The 18420-nt window shown below is 39.8% G+C and overlaps 1 protein-coding gene and 1 long non-coding RNA gene across 3 annotated transcripts; both read left to right on the top strand.

Moving 5' to 3' along the window:
* rtbdn (retbindin) lies at positions 1–16602 on the top strand. The gene is made up of 6 exons (XM_004071832.5): positions 1–241; positions 1095–1256; positions 1341–1440; positions 1639–1767; positions 4912–5008; positions 15539–16602. Exons 2-6 carry the CDS (start codon positions 1097–1099, stop codon positions 15878–15880), a joined length of 828 nt encoding a protein of 275 aa, XP_004071880.1. The 5' UTR covers positions 1–241; positions 1095–1096; the 3' UTR covers positions 15881–16602.
* On the top strand, positions 9541–14040 carry LOC111947815 (uncharacterized). 2 transcript variants are annotated; one of them, XR_013657545.1, is made up of 4 exons: positions 9541–10183; positions 11711–12768; positions 12854–13170; positions 13558–14040. It is a non-coding gene; the product is annotated as an uncharacterized LOC111947815 (long non-coding RNA). The 2 variants fall into 2 exon arrangements; XR_013657544.1 differs by lacking the exon at positions 9541–10183 and having other exon boundaries at positions 10223–12768.
* Positions 16603–18420: the final 1818 nt, after the last annotated feature.

Raw genomic sequence — 18420 nt, 5'->3', positions numbered from 1 at the left:
GGGAGGGGGCAGAGAAAAGAGAGAAGGCTTTCCAGCGTGCGGCAGATGGAGGGGGTGAGCTGCCTGGTGGAAGACACTGAAATGTCCTTCATATAGACCGGTGACAAAGTGGCGAGCAGCGCGCCCCGGGCAGCAGAGATCACACTCAGAGGAGGAGAGAGGAGGACATCCGCGGCAGCCACAGCAACAAGCAGGGAGGCGCGGACAGCCAAGCACCAAGCAAGGCGAGGAAACTAACCAGGTAACAACGTCCGGGATTCAGGATTACGCACAACTTTGTTTGTTTCCCCTCCTGTCATTTACGTATTTGACAGATCGCTGAAAAGATTCCACATTTGCTGGACTTGATTTTACCATTTTACAGCAAAGGTGCCACAGAACATCTATGGTGGAGGTTCTGGGGACAGAAAAACCCCATAAAGACAGGTTTTTGGTTATATGAAATAGTTAAAAGTAAAAGAAAATATCCTATTTTTGCCTAAATTGCATTGCTCCAATATTTCATACTCCGACTGCTACAAAGAGCACAGACTGTGTTTTGTACCGAAGTTTAGTTTTTTAAATCTGTTAATCTCGTTATAAAAAGAAGAATCAACAATCGAAACCAAAGGTATCACGCGTGTCTTTCTTTATGTTTCTTTACGCTTCTGCAGTGGAGAGTTGCGGGTTTGCTGTGCGTGTAATATCAAAGGATTTTAAAGTCATCCTATGTAGGTTATCCGACGCACCGACAAGCCGCTCCTCAGATTAAAATACAATCATCCACCTCGGCACAGTGCAAGTCCCAGTTAATTGGCTCACTGTGTCCCGGTCAGCGCAGGCGGCTCGCAGGAAGCCAAACGTCCTGCTGGTTCGCTTCTTAGATCTTTCCTTTACCATAAATAGAAGCATTTTTGTCTCATTTTTTCCATCCAACCTAACCAAGATTAAAAATATGAATGACTTTTGCTTAATAGTTTATTTAGACAACCAACCTACTCTGTTCAGATTAAGCAGGTATTACGACCTGCTCCTGACAACAAGAGTCCAGCAGGCGGGGGTTAATCCGCCGCTGCCCAGAGTGCTGAACTTCCATTACCTGTTTGTGTACGCAGAGATGGACGTCACCTCCCATCTTATCCTGTCATTCTGCATCTACCTGGCGGCTGCGCTGATTGGAGGAGCCAGCGCGGAGGGAGCGTGTCTGCAGGACGGAAAACACAAGGCCAAGCCCAGTCCAGAGCCCTACCTGACGGAGTGCGGACTGTACGCTGACAGTGAGTGATGACGCACAGGTTGTGGTGACTGGTGTCTGAAAGCCATCTTATACAATAACAATCTATGTGTCCTTGCTGCTGCAGACAGCTGCTGCACTTCAGATGACATCCAGGACATCTCACATGTTCCCTCTGTGAGCAATAAGAACGAGCCCTGGGACAAATGTGGGCCCCTGAGTTCTGAGTATGTGCCACCATCTTTCTTTCCTCCTGTCATTCTCCCATGTGTCAATTTATTGTTATTCTTGTTTGATATTTTTATATAACGGAGTAAATGAATAAAATTCTTAAAAGTAGCCATTAGATTTTCCCTATGTGACCAGCTGACTCCCGCACTTACATCATTACATCATAATGTAACATCCTCACCATGTCTCTTCAGGTGTGAAGGCTTCCTAAAGCGCGTGTCATGCTTCTACCGCTGCTCCCCAGACGCCTCCCGCTGGCCTCACCCTCATCGGCGCTCATACATCCAGGCCGTGCCGCTCTGCCACAGCTTCTGCCGTGATTGGTGAGGCTGCAAAACACACAGGCGGGCCGACCTAAATCAAAATCAGTGTCTGTCCTCTCCTCACACATAAGGGAGGGATTACTTTTCTGTACAACAGCAGCTCTCTGTTCCAAGACAAAGACTCAATAAACAGCACAAGAATGTGGGACACAGGCAGGACCCTGGTGGCACATATTTGGGTCTTTTCTTGTGAAAAAAAAACAAAAGAAAAACGCTATAACAGGCTCCCACCCTGACAGCAAAGGACTGTCAACAAAATGCAACATCTTTGTTGCTGTGCTGTTTAAAAGATAAAATTAAAATAGCAAAAGCAGTGCAGGCAGAAGTTTTCAACTCAACGTTGCTTGTAGTTTGACATGTTTCCCAGTGTCACACAGACATTTATTTATTTGGAACCCCATTAGCTTCCACAGTGGTCGCTAGTCTTCCTGGGGTCCATAAGCATAAAATACATAGATTTTACAAGTTTCACAAAAACCTAAAACGATTTCACAAAATTTACGAATGAATTTGTCATATTTACCTTAAAAGTTTCACATGTTATAATAAGTTCAAAACGAATTTATTTTTGTACCATCATACCAACAACGCATACATTTCATAACAACAAATCGTACAAATCGTTAGTTATTGTAAGCAGTCCATATATATTAGTTTTAAAATCTTTTTGAAATTATATTTGTCATTAATAAGCCTTGTCCTCCCAGAAAGTTGATTCCATGCAAAAGAAGATCTAAATGGTTCTGTTCTTCTCACACAATTGAATCTTGAAAAAGGAATAATCAAAGTTTGATGTTGATGACAAAACCCAATGTATAATACTTAATTTACCAAAAAATTGTGGGCATTTGTTAAAGATGATGTTATGTCATATTACAACTCAGCATATAAGACTGAGTTGTAATCTGACCTTTACCCTCAACCAACCTAAAGTGGTGTGGATTTCATTCACATTGGTCCAACAAGAGCAGCCAGGAGCCACTCTGGGAGCTCGATATTTGGCAAGTTGTTATTTTTTTAGATGCCCCTGTGCAGCACTGGACCAAATGACCAGGTAATACTCCAGAGGTGAAAAGGCCAAAGACTGTACAACTGTTCTCATGACTGAAGGTGGAAAATATTGCGCACAATTTCGAGCCAAGGCAATTCCTCTGTCTATCTTGGATACCATACGATTCATCTGATCTGTCCATGAGAGCTGATCATTTAATTTGATGCCCAGAAGCTTAGTTTTAGTCACTCGTTCAACCAAACTATTGTCAAAGCTCATATTCAAGTAACATGGTGCTTTCAACATCAAATATTTTGTAACAAAAACAATCCATTTTGTTTTTGATGTATTAAAAAACTATTTCTTTGACTTAACTCAATCGGTAATTGACTTAATTTTATTCTGTAGGGATGTATTGGGATCTGGGACAGTAGCAGATGCACAGAATAAAGTTGCGTCATCTGCATATAACATCACTTCTGCATTTCTCACCTCCTGGGACAGATCATTTACATGAACACTGAAACTAAAAGTGGACCCAAACAACTACCTTGTGGTGTACCACAAGATATAAACTTTGTTTCAGACAAGCTACCATTAAAAACGACTTCCTGTTTTCCGCCATTAAGAGCATTTCTTATCAATGAAAGAGACATCTGTGATAATCCATAACATTTGAGCTTTGCCAACAGAATATCATGGTCGATTACATTTAATGCAGCTGTGAAATCTAAAAGAACATCCTCCATATGTGTTAACCGCTGGTCTACTAATGCAGTCTTGGATTGATACGTATGGTGAGGGAGAATGGGATAATGGGAGAAATAAGTTTGAACTGTGAGTTTAACCCATTAAACGTTAGCATGTGCAATAAAACATTACGATAAATACTGTTTTACTCTAAACAGGGAGAACATGAACTGGTCTGCAATTTGAAGTAGTAAGTCTTGACTTTTCATCCTTAATTAGAGGTACAATCTTTGATTGTTTCCATTTTCTAGGAAAGACTCCTCTGATCAGTGCTCCAATAAAAATATAACGGCAGGGGTCTTGGTGTGGGGGTGGCTGGGCGCTCCTCCTCGTTCTTTTCACATTCCACCATCCATTTTAGAAGAACTTAAACACTCACTTGAGCACAGGTGTTAGCTCACCTTTGCACTAATAGTTTGCATGATTGAATGAATGAAATATTTCACACTAGTTGGTTTGAAGGCATAGGTATGCGTGTGTGAACACTATCTGTATTGTGTACATGTTGAGATGTGGACATTTTTGCAGATAGCAGGTGTGTTTATAACATTTGAGTGTGCGTGTGGATAGGCCCCGCCCTTTTTGTACAACATTTGAACCTTACGGTCTTGAAAAACAACCAGTAACTTGTTGCTTTATGCTGCTTCATGGTTTTATCCCCCCCCCCCCCCCCCCCCTATTATCACCCTCCTATCCCCCCCTCTCTCTAACATCACTCTCTCTTCTTCCCCTCTTTCCTTTTCCGTCCAGTTCAACACCAAAGATTTTCAAATATGATTAAAATGAATAAAGTTTGGCCTCAATTACAAAAGGGTTTTTTTCAGACATACCTCTGGTTTGTCTGAAGATTGATAACTCTTGTTACTAAAGTAAAATATGTCCAACACAAGAGGCCCTCAGTTCTCATCTGTCTGCCCAGCTGTTGGACAGGACAAGTTTAAAAAAAAAAAATATATATATATAACATTGGTTTGTCCAAAACATTTATAATTATTTTACAGATTCTACCATCAATGGAATCAGTACCTGGTGTTTTATCATCAGGTAGTGAGAGAAGCAACTTTTGAACAATATTCTCTCTAACAGTGTCAAACACCAAAGAACGAGTTTTATTTTCCATAATCACTAAAATATTTTGAAAAGGAGAATATATATCCTTTGTTGTCATCCAGCATCCCAGCTTTTTAACTTTGTTAATGAAAGAGTCATTCAAATGATTGGCAATATCAAATGGTTTACTGACAAAAACAGCATCAGCTTTGTGTGGTTCAATCAGCGTCAGTATAATGTGTTTTTAATCCCGATGCAACTTAAAAATTTAAACCTCAAACACAAAATGTACAAGAACAGAAGGCTTTTTGTCATTTTTGCATCACATTTTATGTTTGTGTTTGTATCCTCAGGTTCGATGCCTGCAGGATGGACATGACGTGTGCTCGCAACTGGGCCAGAGATCCGAGAGGACACAACTGCACCGGAAACTGCGTTCAGTACCAGCAGGTATGTGTTGTAGCTCAGCTCACACATCTGCCATGTCATTTAGAAAAAAACACTATGAATCCTCTGTTTGAAGTTAGAAATTGATACCTGAGACTTCAAATGTCTTCTTTGACTCTTTTTCGGATTTCTTATTGATACATGCTTAAAACATACCTGAAAACCAGTTAAATAAATGTAACAGTCTGACAGAAAATAGTTCTGACAAAAAAATATGCATCAATATAGTGAAATATGATCATATTTGGCAAAATTATGCTTGATCTGGACAAAATATGATTGAAAAGTTTTCTAAATATGGCTTAAATATGGCTAAAAATCTTTTTTTAATATGTGTTTAACCCCTTGACAATTTAATTCATTTCCAGCTATGAAAAATTTCTTCTTCTTTTTTTTTTCAAGCAGGTGCTAAATTAGGGTTATTCTGGAGACATCACGTTATTTGATGCATATTTGCATCAATAGGCGTCAAGGGGTTAAATATTTCATCCAGACAAAATGTGGATGAAATATGATTAAAATCTGACTAAAAATTGGCTGAGATTAGATTAAAAGCAAGAAAACTGTAAAATTAACTTTAATTAAAATTTGGAATGATTTTGTCCAAACCTGTTTGATATTTGGTTGAGCTTGTCCGTCCTGATCTGCCCTTTTTGGCTGCAGTGTGGTGGTAGATGTTGGACACAGACTGTGGTTAGGTGAAGGGTTAACAGTACGGTGGGTTGGAGCGTGAAAGAGCTTGGCCGTGCTTCATCAGGCGGAGGCCAGCTGGGTGATTTAAAAGAAGCGGACTGACAGCAGAGCCTGGTGTGCATCTGAGGCCGGCAGCAAAGTAGCGTTCACACATCACTCTCCATGACCTGATGTGTTTACCCCCACTTTTTTCACTTCCCATCATCCCCTCTTTCTGCCCCTCACACTCTGCCAAAAGAGTGCAGGAATCAGATGTAAAAAAAACTGTTTGCTGGAAACGAGAGGATCAGCAGAAACGTCCGAATGCAGCAGGACATTTTTGTGTTTGAGTTTGTGTACACGAGTCTGGGCCTTTTTTTTTTGTTGTTGCTTAGTGGGCTTGACTTGGCTTGTTTCCATCTAGGGCACAGCTAATGCCACAAATAGGCTCCAAGAGACTCAAGCAGCTCTCAATTGAATGTATTAGGAAGGAATGCAAAACAAATCTTTTGCACTTTTGGGGTCAAAGTAACAATGCCGCCTGCTTTGTGCCATGCCAGCAGAGGCGGGTCACTGTGATCTAAAGCTCTGGATCTCACCCCAAGTTATGCTGCTGCAGAAACCTCCAGTTCTGTTTCAGGCATCAGTTACAATATTTCATTTGATATCACGTTAGTGGAGTAAATGTTGAAGCTGCTGTTAGCAGTAGATGATAATTTGCTGCTAAGGCAAAGGCCTCACATCCTCTGCATGCAAAAACCTCTCTGACATTTGGTCTCAGACTCCTCAAGTAGCTTTTGGTTACATCATCTGCCAGCTAAGGTCTGTTTTCATTCTGCACGCTTTGCAGGTTTTCTTCCAGCACACAGGTTGCTTTTAAAATAATTGTCCATCCTAGTACCATCCTGCTTTATTAGGGTTTAGTTTTTTTTATGCCATTAAGCCCAGACCTGCATGTCCTCCAAGCACAAAAAAATTTTTCACACCTGCCACTTCCTCTTTGGTCCTCCACATGTCCCAACTAATCATATTTTTAGGGATAAGAGACACACAGGGGCACTGTCAGAATATTTATGAGGGACCCCTTCAACTCAACTGTTGGTCAATCTTGTAAAAGGAATAATCAGATAATCACAAAGGATGTTAAAAAGCAACTGTTATTTTTCTAATTGGGCTCTTTAGTATCATTGTAATAGAAAAATAGGTAACCACTAAACTATAAAAAAAAAACAGTAAAGATGTGTGCTTTACAAAACCTAGATTTATTTAAATTCTAGATTAAAAAGGGTTAGAAAAACCTATTTTTCAAGAATACTTTCAGCAATTTTTTGACCTGAAATGTCCTGATGATATCTGGCGCCACCGTGTTCCTTAAAAAAAGCTTGATTGGATCTGCAGAGAGAGCAGAACTTCTGTGATACTTTCTGAAAGAGTCCAAGGCTTCAGGGAGCTCAGCTCCCTGCTGTCATCAAAAACTCCTCTTTTCTTTACTGATTTAAAGTTTGTCAACCCCCAGCAGCCCCATCACGATCCAGGGATCCAAACGTTTGGAAAGCAATGCCCCAGCGACAACCAAAGCACATGCACACCAGTTTTTCAATGCAAATAGGAAAGGAAAGCCAGACTGTGATGCCTCAGGTTTCAGCCTGAGAAGGACAGCAGAGACCCTCCGGAAATATCCCACTTATTCAATCCCAACATGTTGTCTAAAGCTTTCTTGTGCTCAACATGAATTCACTTTGGCTGCAAACCAAATCTGCCCGCGGGAGGGAGAAGGATATTCGTGCAGCTCTGCTTACCCTTTTGAGTACTATGTGATGAGACCAAAGTGTAGGACAGACAGCATATGTCGTTGGAAGAGGCAGCCCTCATCTTCTTCGTCCTTCAAAGCAGTACAAATAGGACATCTCTGTCTTCATAGATGCATCCTGAGCGACTCTGTCTCAACGTGCTAAACAGATAAGAAGAAGAAAGGAGGCAGACACAAAGAGAAACAGGCGATATAAACTGAGGAAAACACGATAAAGCCTCAAGAGAAAACACAATTTTGCAGGCATTAAAGATTTTAATGTCACTAAAATCAAGTTGAAAGACCCACTCTGATGAGGAATGATGTGTTTGTGGTGTTTTGAACATGTTCTTGTAGCATTTTTCTGATGATGGAGGACATGTATAAAGAAAAATAACCCATAACAACCCAAACCCATTTTCTCTTACAAAAAGAATTATGTGTATTTTACCACAAACCAAGCGGACCACAGAATTTATTTCTGCCATTTTTCTGCTACACTGATGTCACCATGGGTGCTTATGGGTTAATCTTAAAATTGCATTTCTGGGTATTTTATTTATACAAATCGTTGTGAATCAGGAGCAGACGGAAAAAAATACTGTTGGATGAAGGCTTATTTGTGGTGTAGAAAGTACTTTGGGCACAATCTCCCCGCCCTGCTCCATTCAGTAGACAACTGGATCCATGTACCTCTTGGTTTTCCTCGTCTGAACTGACAACTGGCTCAAAACCATACGGCTGTTGCACCGCTAATGGCAGTTTGGACACGTGATGGGCTGTAAGCTAGCGGGAGAGTGTGAAAACAGAGAGCTCTCAGCAAAAAAGGGAAAGGGGGGCAGGTTGCTCCAAGCCAGGAGTCCCACCCAAAACTTAGGGTTAAATTTCTAATGAATTACTGCCTCTCTGCAGAAACAATGTCCTTGAAAACTACACAGGTTATTTGATTTTGGTTACAAATGACATAAAAGTCAACTACTAACACTTTTGCAAAAGATCAAAAGATGATTGGAGTGAAACTTTAAGTAAAAATGAAGATATTACTTTTGCTCAAAGTTACTCCTAACCCTACTTGTCTGTAATTGACACACAGTGGTCATCATGTTTTTATAAAGCATTTGGAAACTTTTACTTTTTATGTCAAATGTTTTCCAGTATAATCTACCTTTAATCAAAGCTGAATACAGATTTCCATAAACCATTTTTGTCTGAGTTTTTCTCAGACAAAAATGTCTCAACTCTGAGACAGAAACAGTGCAGTTGGTCTTGAAGTGGATTAGTTTCACGCTCCTTGTCCCTCTACTTGTTGGGGCATTTTAGGGACATCTGGAGAAAAGCTGCAGATGCTAAAGTGAGCTTTTCATGGTCGTGCTATTTTATTTGCACTGAAGGTTGATAAACAAGCAAAGGAAAGCAGGAGAGGCAGACAAAAGCCAGAGCAGCTGCCAGGTTACTGCAGACTCCTGTAAGAGATGTTGGAGAATAAAGTGCCTTTTAAAACCTCTGAAGGTTCTTAATCATTTACTTCACTCGATGTTTGTGTCAGAGAGGACAATATTACAGATGCGTTTACCTTGAAAACATGCATTTGTGATCTCAGAACACAAAATACAAATAAAATGAGTTCAAATCTGTCAGAGAAAAAAATCTAACTGAAAAACTAGAATTGAGGAGATGCAGGATTTTAATAGTTTCCTTTTTAACCAGTTAGTGGTATTATTGTTTTAATTAATAAATAAATTGATTTGTAACGTTACATTATTTCAACTTATAGCAATAAAAACAGAGAATTTTTCAATATATCGAAATGTTACTTTTGTTTTAAAAGTGAAATTCATTTTTCATTTAATCTGAAGAGGTATGATTTGAGGAGTTTGAGCTAGGACATGAATCAATTTGACACACACTCTGGCATCATGTATAAAAATATATACAGTGCGTTGCGAAAGTATTTGGCCCCCTTGAACTTTTCAACATTTACCACATTTCAGGGTTCAAACACAAAGATATAAAGCTGTCATTTCATGTGAAGAATCAACAACAAATGGGACACAATCATGAAGTGGAACAAAATCAGAGGTGTAAAGTACTTGAGTAATTTTACTTGATTACTGTACTTAAGTATTATTTTTGGGGATTTTTACTTTACTTGAGTACAATTAAAAATCAATACTTTTACTTTTACTTAATTACATTTTTTTAGAAAAAAAAGTACTTTTTACTCCTTACAATTTTATTTACAGTCAAAAAGTACTTATTTTTTGGAGATCACTTCATTCTATTTTCCCTTGCTATTACCAAACCAATTGAATTGCGCTGATGCCCAGTTTAATTTAAATGTTATTTATTCTGCCTATGAAAATCGTTTTCACATTATATGAAATTGGTCAGACATGTTCATTGGTCCTTTGGAAGTGACGTCATGTCACATCTATTACCACAATGCACAGCACCTTGACCTGGAAATTAGGGAAATTATAACAGTCAATCAGTGGAAGAAAATGGAGGAAGTATGTGATTCATCAGCAGCTGCGAGCAGCACAGTCCAAAATCAGCCACAGGATCAAGAGCACCCGTGGCCGTATCTTCGCGAATTCTTTTCTTTAAGTGGTGTAAATAAAGATTCATTCAAGATGAAATGTGTCCTCTGTCTCCCGCTTAATAAAGAAATATCGGCCTTCAAAAGTTCGCCATCAAACCTAAGGAAGCATATTGAGGTAAGTACATTAAGTATTTTGTTTTACTGATAGTTTTTTTTTTTTTTTTTTTTTTTTTTTTTTTTTTTGGGTGTGCATGTTTTGACGTTGATGGCGCGCCTTTTATATGTGTAGTAGGCCTATTTTCACTAATGCATGCGATTGACAATATAAGGCTCACGTAATAAAATGCTAAAATGCATTTGTAATTGGTAACGTTAGGTCCACGGGAAATTTGGCGCCTATTGCAGCTTTGAATAATCATTATCATTCCGTGCTCTCATTGTGTTTGAATTCATGCAAAACACAAGAAAACCAAGCGAGAAATTTTTTTCCAAACATGTTGTATTGTCAAAACGGTAACACTTTACAATGAGGTTGATTAGTTCATGTATTAACTAACATTAAATAACCATGAGCAATACATTTGTTACTGTATCTGTTAATCTTTGTTAACGTTAGTTAATAGAAATACAGATGTTCATTGTTTGTTCATGTTAGTTCACAGTGCATTAACTAATGTTAACAAGATATAAAGTATTAGTAAATGTTGAAATTAACATGTATACGTGCAGTTCATTATTAGTTCATGTTAACTAATGTAGTTAACTAACGAACCTTATTGTAAAAGTGTTACCATCAAAACTAATGTAATGAAATCAATTCACCCTGTCATGTCAGCCTTACAGTCCTGTGTTTTTGTCAATATAATCAGAAATAAAATTAATGTTTGATTGTCACTAAATGCTACTGTATTTCTAAAATCAACAAGTATTTAACATTATAAAGTGTGCAATTGGCTGCAAATGTCAGTTTTATTAAAGGGTTAGTTCACCCAAAAATGAAAATAATGTCATTAATGACTCGCCCTCATGTCGTTCCAAGCCCGTAAGACCTCCGTTCATCTTCAGAACACAGTTTAAGATATTTTAGATTTAGTCCGAGAGCTTTCTGTGCCTCCATTGAGAATGTATGTACGGTATACTGTCCATGTCCAGAAAGGTAATAAAAACATCAAAGTAGTCCATGTGACATCAGTGGGTTAGTTAGAATTTTTTGAAGCATCGAATACATTTTGGTCCAAAAATAACAAAACCTACGACTTTATTCGGCATTGTATTCTCTTCCGGGTCTGTTGTCAATCCGCGTTCACGACTTCGCAGTGACGCTACAATGCTGAATAAAGTCGTAGGTTTTGTTATTTTTGGACCAAAATGTATTTTCGATGCTTCAAATAATTCTACCTAACCCACTGATGTCACATGGACTACTTTGATGTTTTTATTACCTTTCTGGACATGGACAGTATACCGTACATACATTTTCAGTGGAGGGACAGAAAGCTCTCGGACTAAATCTAAAATATCTTAAACTGTGTTCCGAAGATGAACGGAGGTGTTACGGGCTTGGAACGACATGAGGGTGAGTCATTAATGACATCTTTTCATTTTTGGGTGAACTAACCCTTTAATGCTGTAATCAGAGAGTGTATGTGTAATTGTTACATTTATTGCATACAATATAAATATTTATTTGTTGTTTTTACAGAGAATGCACCCAAATTACCTCAAAAACTACTCTAAATTGACAGCACAGAAGAGAAAGATCGGGACCTCCACCCATGCTTCCAGCAGTAAGCAACTGAAAGTTGACTCAGTTTTCCCAGTCAAACATGTGTCTCCAGTCACTGTGAACAAAGCTATATTAAGGTACATCATTCAAGGACTTCATCCTTTCAGCACTGTTGATCTGCCATCATTTAAAGAGCTGATTAGTACACTGCAGCCTGGCATTTCTGTCATTACAAGGCCTACTTTACGCTCCAAGATAGCTGAAGCTGCTCTGATCATGAAACAGAAAGTGACTGCTGCCATGAGTGAAGTTGAATGGATTGCAACCACAACGGATTGTTGGACTGCACGTAGAAAGTCATTCATTGGTGTAACTGCTCACTGGATCAACCCTGGAAGTCTTGAAAGACATTCCGCTGCACTTGCCTGCAAAAGATTAATGGGCTCTCATACTTTTGAGGTACTGGCCAGTGCCATGAATGATATCCACTCAGAGTATGAAATACGTGACAAGGTTGTTTGCACAACCACAGACAGTGGTTCCAACTTTATGAAGGCTTTCAGAGTTTTTGGTGTGGAAAACAATGATATCGAGACTGAGGCAAGAAGGTGTGAAAGTGATGACACTGATTCTGAAGGCTGTGGTGAGGGAAGTGATGGTGTGGAATTCCAAGATGCCTCACGAGTCCTGGACCAAGACGATGGCTTCGAATTCCAGCTACCAAAACATCAAAAGTGTGCCTGTCACTTACTTAACCTAGTCTCAAGCGTTGATGCCCAAAAAGCTCTCTCAAATGAACACTACAAGAAACTCTACAGATCTGTCTTTGGCAAATGCCAAGCTTTATGGAATAAAAGCAGCCGATCGGCTCTAGCAGCTGAAGCTGTTGAATCAGAAAGCCGGCTTCAGCTTTTAAGGCCAAACCAAACGCGGTGGAATTCAACTTTTATGGCTGTTGACAGAATTCTTCAAATTTGCAAAGAAGCAGGAGAAGGCGCACTTCGGAATATATGCACCTCTCTTGAGGTTCCAATGTAAGTGTTTTTCCCCTCTATCGATGTAAACAAATGTGGGTTGTTTTTGTTTAATACTCTTTGATTATGCTGATTTCTCCTGTAGGTTTAATCCAGCAGAAATGCTGTTCTTGACAGAGTGGGCCAACACAATGCGTCCAGTTGCAAAAGTACTCGACATCTTGCAAGCGGAAACGAATACACAGCTGGGGTGGCTGCTGCCTAGTGTCCATCAGTTAAGCTTGAAACTTCAGCGACTCCACCATTCTCTCAGGTACTGTGACCCACTTGTGGATGCCCTACAACAAGGAATCCAAACACGATTCAAGCATATGTTTGAAGATCCTGAGATCATAGCAGCTGCCATCCTTCTCCCTAAATTTCGGACCTCTTGGACAAATGATGAAACCATCATAAAACGAGGTAAATGAATGCAAGCAACATACACTTGACGAATTCTAATCTGGGCAACCTTTGAGCCATACCAAAATTATTCTTTTATTTATTTATTTTTGCACTTTTTAGGAATGTTATATCCCATCTTTGGCTGTGATCTCAATATGAATATTGATGTAAAGTATTCTTGCAGCAGGTTGTAGTTATCCCTCAGTGTTTCTTGAAACCAAACTCATATGTATCATATGTGGTTTGGAAATGCAGTTAGATTTTATGCTAAAATAAGGGATTTGCATGATTTTAGATGTAGATGACTGCACGTAAATGTAGTTAATGACAAAATCCATAAAATTTGTTCCCAGTCAGAAGCCCCTCAACCAAACTTTTCTTTGTGTCTGCTCACTGTGCTTGTAGGCATGGACTACATCAGAGTGCATCTGGAGCCTTTGGACCACAAGAAGGAATTGGCCAACAGTTCATCTGATGATGAAGATTTTTTCGCTTCTTTGAAACCGACAACACATGAAGCCAGCAAAGAGTTGGATGGATATCTGGCCTGTGTTTCAGACACCAGGGAGTCTCTGCTCACGTTTCCTGCTATTTGCAGCCTCTCTATCAAGACTAATACACCTCTTCCCGCATCGGCTGCCTGTGAGAGGCTTTTCAGCACTGCAGGATTGCTTTTCAGCCCCAAAAGAGCTAGGCTTGACACTAACAATTTTGAGAATCAGCTTCTACTGAAGTTAAATCTGAGGTTTTACAACTTTGAGTAGCGTGTACTGGCATTAGATTGTCTGTCTTATAGTTTGATAATTAAATACAAACAGTTCTAAAGCAGGATAAAACCTTGTATGCATTTCATTTAATGTTTTTTGAGATTAAAAGCTTAAACAAGAATCTCTAGTTTTCTTTCTTGCTTTTACTTTTACTTCCTTAATACTCAAGTACAATTTTAATGGAGTACTTTTTTACTTTTACTCAAGTAAGATTCTAGCCAGATACTTTTACTTTTAATTGAGTAAAATTTTCCCTAAGTACTTGTACTTTCACTTGAGTAAAATTTTTGAGTACTTTTTACACCTCTGAACAAAATTTATTTGGATATTTCAAACTTGTTTAACAAATAAAAACCTGAAATATTGGGCTTGCAAATTTATGCAGCCCCTTGGCCACTTGGCCATTCTAACACCTGGATATGTTTATTTGTGAACCATTCCATTGTGGATTATGCTTTATGTTTTGGATCATTGTCTTATCAGGAGACAAATCTCCGTCCCAGTCTCAGGTCTTTTGCAGACTCCATTAGGTTTTCTTCCAGAATGCTCCTGTATTTGGCTCCATCCATCATCCCTGTCCCTGCTGAAGAAAAGCAGCCGCAAACCATGATGCTGCCACCACCATGTGTGACAGTGGGGACGGTGTGTTCATGGTGATGAGCTGGGTTTTTTTTACGCCAAACATAACATTTTTTATTGTTGCCAGAAATTTGGATTTTGGTTTCATCTGACCAGAGCACCGTCTTCCACATGTTTGCTGTGTCTCCCAGGTGGATTGTGGCAAACTTTAAAAAAAAAAACGTTTTTATGGATATTTAAAGAAATGGCTATCTTCTTGCCACTTTCAGTAAAGGCCAGATTTATGCAGTACACGACTGATTGCTGTCTTATGGACAGACTCTCCCACCTCAGCTGTAGATCTCTGCAGTTCATCCAGACTGATCATCAGTCTCTTGGGTGCATCTCTGATCAGTCTTCTCCTTGTTTGAGCTGAAAGTTTAGGTCTTTGTAGATTTGCAGTGGTCTGATACTCCTTCCATTTCCATATTATCGCTTGCATGGTGCTCCTTGGGATATTTAAAGCTTGGGGAATCTTATTGTATCCAAATTCGGCTTTAAACTTCTCCACAACAGTATCTTGGACCTGCCTGGTGTGTTCCTAGTTCTTTATGATGCTCTCTGTGCTTTAAATGGACCTCTGAGACTATCACATAGCAGGTGCATAGATACAGAGACTTGATTAGGTGGATTCTATTTATCATCAGTAGTCATTTAGGTCAAACATTGGATCATTCAGAGATCCTCACTGGTGATCTGGAGAGAGTTTGCTGCACCAATAGTAAAGGGGCTGAATAATTTTGTACTCCCAATATTTCATGAAAAAATTAATAGTCTTTCATATTTCGGAATAGAGCTGTGAAAGAAAAGGCCTGGAGCGAAATTTTAGCGGGGTCTTGAAGCAGTCAGATCCTGATCAATGTAAGATGCAAAGATGGTAAAAAGACAGTTTCTCCAGTTTCTCAAAAAAACAGAATCTTGTTCTCAAAAAGGTTTGTGCAAGCTTCCATCTTGTTCATGTCGTGTTCATATAAAGGGGTATCGGTGTGTTTTGTCTGCAGATGTACCAGCATGGCAGGGATCTCTGCGAGAGTCTGTGGGGTGACGCCTTCATGACAGTGGAAGACGACCCACAGGAACAGGGAGAGGCTGGAGAGAGTGAGGTGGAGGGTCGCCCCTGCGGCTGCCTGACCCTCAGTCCATCGGACAAGGATGTGATCGCCGCCCTCAGGGCCCAACAGGACGACCCGGAGGAGCTGGATACCACCAAGACCGGCCTGCCTCAGTACCGGGCTCCATGCAAGACCAAGCTGCCCGTGCAGAACAAGAGGAAGGGAAACTCTGTGCTGCGCAAGCGCTCACTGGAGGTGGTGGATGTGGAGGGGAGTGGGAGCGGGTTGTAGATGATGTAGCTGGTGATGTCAGTAGATATAACAGTCCTGTTCCAGTTTTTAACTTCCATCCTCCGATTAGTTTTAAACACATCTAAGAAATCAACTTTTCCTTTAGGAGCAGATCAATCAATGAGTAAACAACCGAAAGAGCATCGTGTCTGCAAGAGCTCTGAAGTTATTGATTATTTTCCCACAAAAGGTTTTTGTTTCAACTGAAAGAGTCTTTTTTTTTGCACTTTTTGCAGCATCACACCTGCATGAATCCAGAGTCTCAACCTTTCTTGACTATCATGAACACACGCTGTAAATGCATTTACCCATCTAGGCGACTTAAATCTGTGCGTTAGCGTCTTTTCACGAACCCATTGGAACGTAGCGGAGCAGGTCATGCGGTGTAACCTCATAATGAATGTAACTTAGACTTTCTAACAGAGGGTGAGAGGTCTGCTGGGAAGATGACAGTGGAGAGGCATCCTCAGCATTTGGGGAGGGATGGAGGGGGGGGGGGGGGGGCAGGAACCACAGAAGCTGTGTTAATACCAGAAAAGGTCGCTCTGGTAGTTTGATCACCGGTGTTCTGTGAGTGTTTCTTTTCTAATCGTGTTTGCAGAATAAGGATACTGTTAGCCATAAATGTTTTGTTGATTTTTCTGATGTGTGTGACTCTTGTTGAAAACAGTGTCTTTGTGCTTTTCTTTACATTCTCAATAAAGAGGAATTTCTGAATGTCATTCTGGCTACTTCTCATTGAACTCCACGGTCATTGAATCAATCAAACCTTAATGATAAAGAACTTTCCTTGTAAACACATCCAACACAATTTGCTTGACATGACGAAGTGCAACAAAATACAAGCACACAATTTAAAACTAGAAAATAAAAAACACAAAAAAAAGATTAGAGGAAACTGAGCAAATGGAATTCAGTTAAATGAATTATAATTCTGTTATGTATTTTTAATCTAAAAAGCAAGAACACATTGCAGAAAAGTAAAAGTAATTTTAAAAGAATGGTCAAAGAAATGAATACTGACAAAAAATAAAAACATAATGCACAGATATCAAATGATAATTATTAAAAATTAATGATATAAAACATGTTTAAAAGAAGAATGGGCCAGTTAAAACGTTGTTGTATAAAACATGATCTAATGTGGGGCTATGTAGTGAGTGCTGTATTTGGATCTGATCTTCTAATTTCCTGACCCTGTATTGTTTCTGACCCTGTTTGCCTGCCCCAAATCTCATCCAAATCCTGGATCCTGACTCCTCTAGATTCCTCTCTGATGCTTCCATGCTCCTTATTGACCCCTGCCTGCCTGACCCTGATTTAGCTTTGTGGACTTTTAGCTGAGCTAATAAACCTGCTGCGTTTGAAACCAGCCCAACATTTCGGGCCTTGTTAGAGGATGAACTTCATATTTACATGAAAGGTTCAACCACATCTCTTCACCGCCAGACAAGATGGATTTTGCAAACTTGTCTCCTTGTTCCAAAGTCCCGCTGAGCGCTCCTTTCATTAAACATAATAACCCCCTGCTGAGCAGGGCTGCGCATAATGTCTCTGCTCCATGATTCAGAAGGCTCAAAGCTCCAGAAATAAGCACAAGCACCACTGTTTCCCCTGAGTTCTCAGGACTTGTTCGAAAATAAAACGTTTGCACCGTTTACATGCTAAAGCCATCCTAAAACAAAGCAAAATGCATCCTGAATTATGTGTCTCCCTAAAATCTCTTCTGTCACATCAAGGCTTCTTAGAGGCACTGAAAGACAAGATTTACAAAATAGATGTCAAAATGCATCTTTCTGTTGCTGATTTAAATATTAATGGTTTAACTCGCAAGCACTACCCCCCTTTGACCCGCCCTCCCTGGCTGAGTGGCTGCTGCAAGCCCTTCACTCTCCCCTTCTACCTCTGCTACCCCGTCACAGCTGCATGTGACAAATTCATTAAGAAAACGAAAACCGTCTTCAAAATGGCAGCTTTTCTGTTGGTTTTATCTCCATTGAAACCATGTTCTTTTTTGGTCTTTTGAACATTGTGTTAAACTATGAAAATGGGTAGATTTCATGTTTTGCCACAAAATGCTCAAATCCATTTAAATATTCCAGCCACGTGTGTTTTGCTTCTGTCAATGGATTTTGACATTTTTTTGGGAGCCCCCATAAGTATAAGCAAAATGATCAGCCAGCCAGCATCACATTTGCACTGGTCCTATGCCCCGGGTAAATGCAAAGGGTGTCAACAATGATTTCACAACCCAACCTCTCAGTATACACAAATTTACACCCCAAACCAGGGTTGTCTAGATCCGGCCCTGCCCATAGGAGATTTTGGCCCCATTCATTTTTTTGACATTTTCTACTGCTGTGATGCCATCATTTTCCTGGGGGGTTGTTCCATGTGTCAAAAATTCATTTTCCCCGGGTACTACATTCGTTTGGTGAGTTTTTGAGCATATGGCAGGGTTAAAATTTTTGCTTAAAGACGCAGTAAGAAAGAAGAATTGTGAAAACAATCTGGTCCTTACAGCACAACAACTGCAAGGA

This window comes from Oryzias latipes, chromosome 8, assembly GCF_053564925.1.
Source record: "Oryzias latipes strain Hd-rR chromosome 8, Olatipes_Hd-rR_3.1".
In the NCBI taxonomy this organism is placed as follows: domain Eukaryota; kingdom Metazoa; phylum Chordata; class Actinopteri; order Beloniformes; family Adrianichthyidae; genus Oryzias; species Oryzias latipes.
Note: the sequence above shows the minus strand (reverse complement) of the source record. Positions and strands in the feature narration are given on the sequence as shown.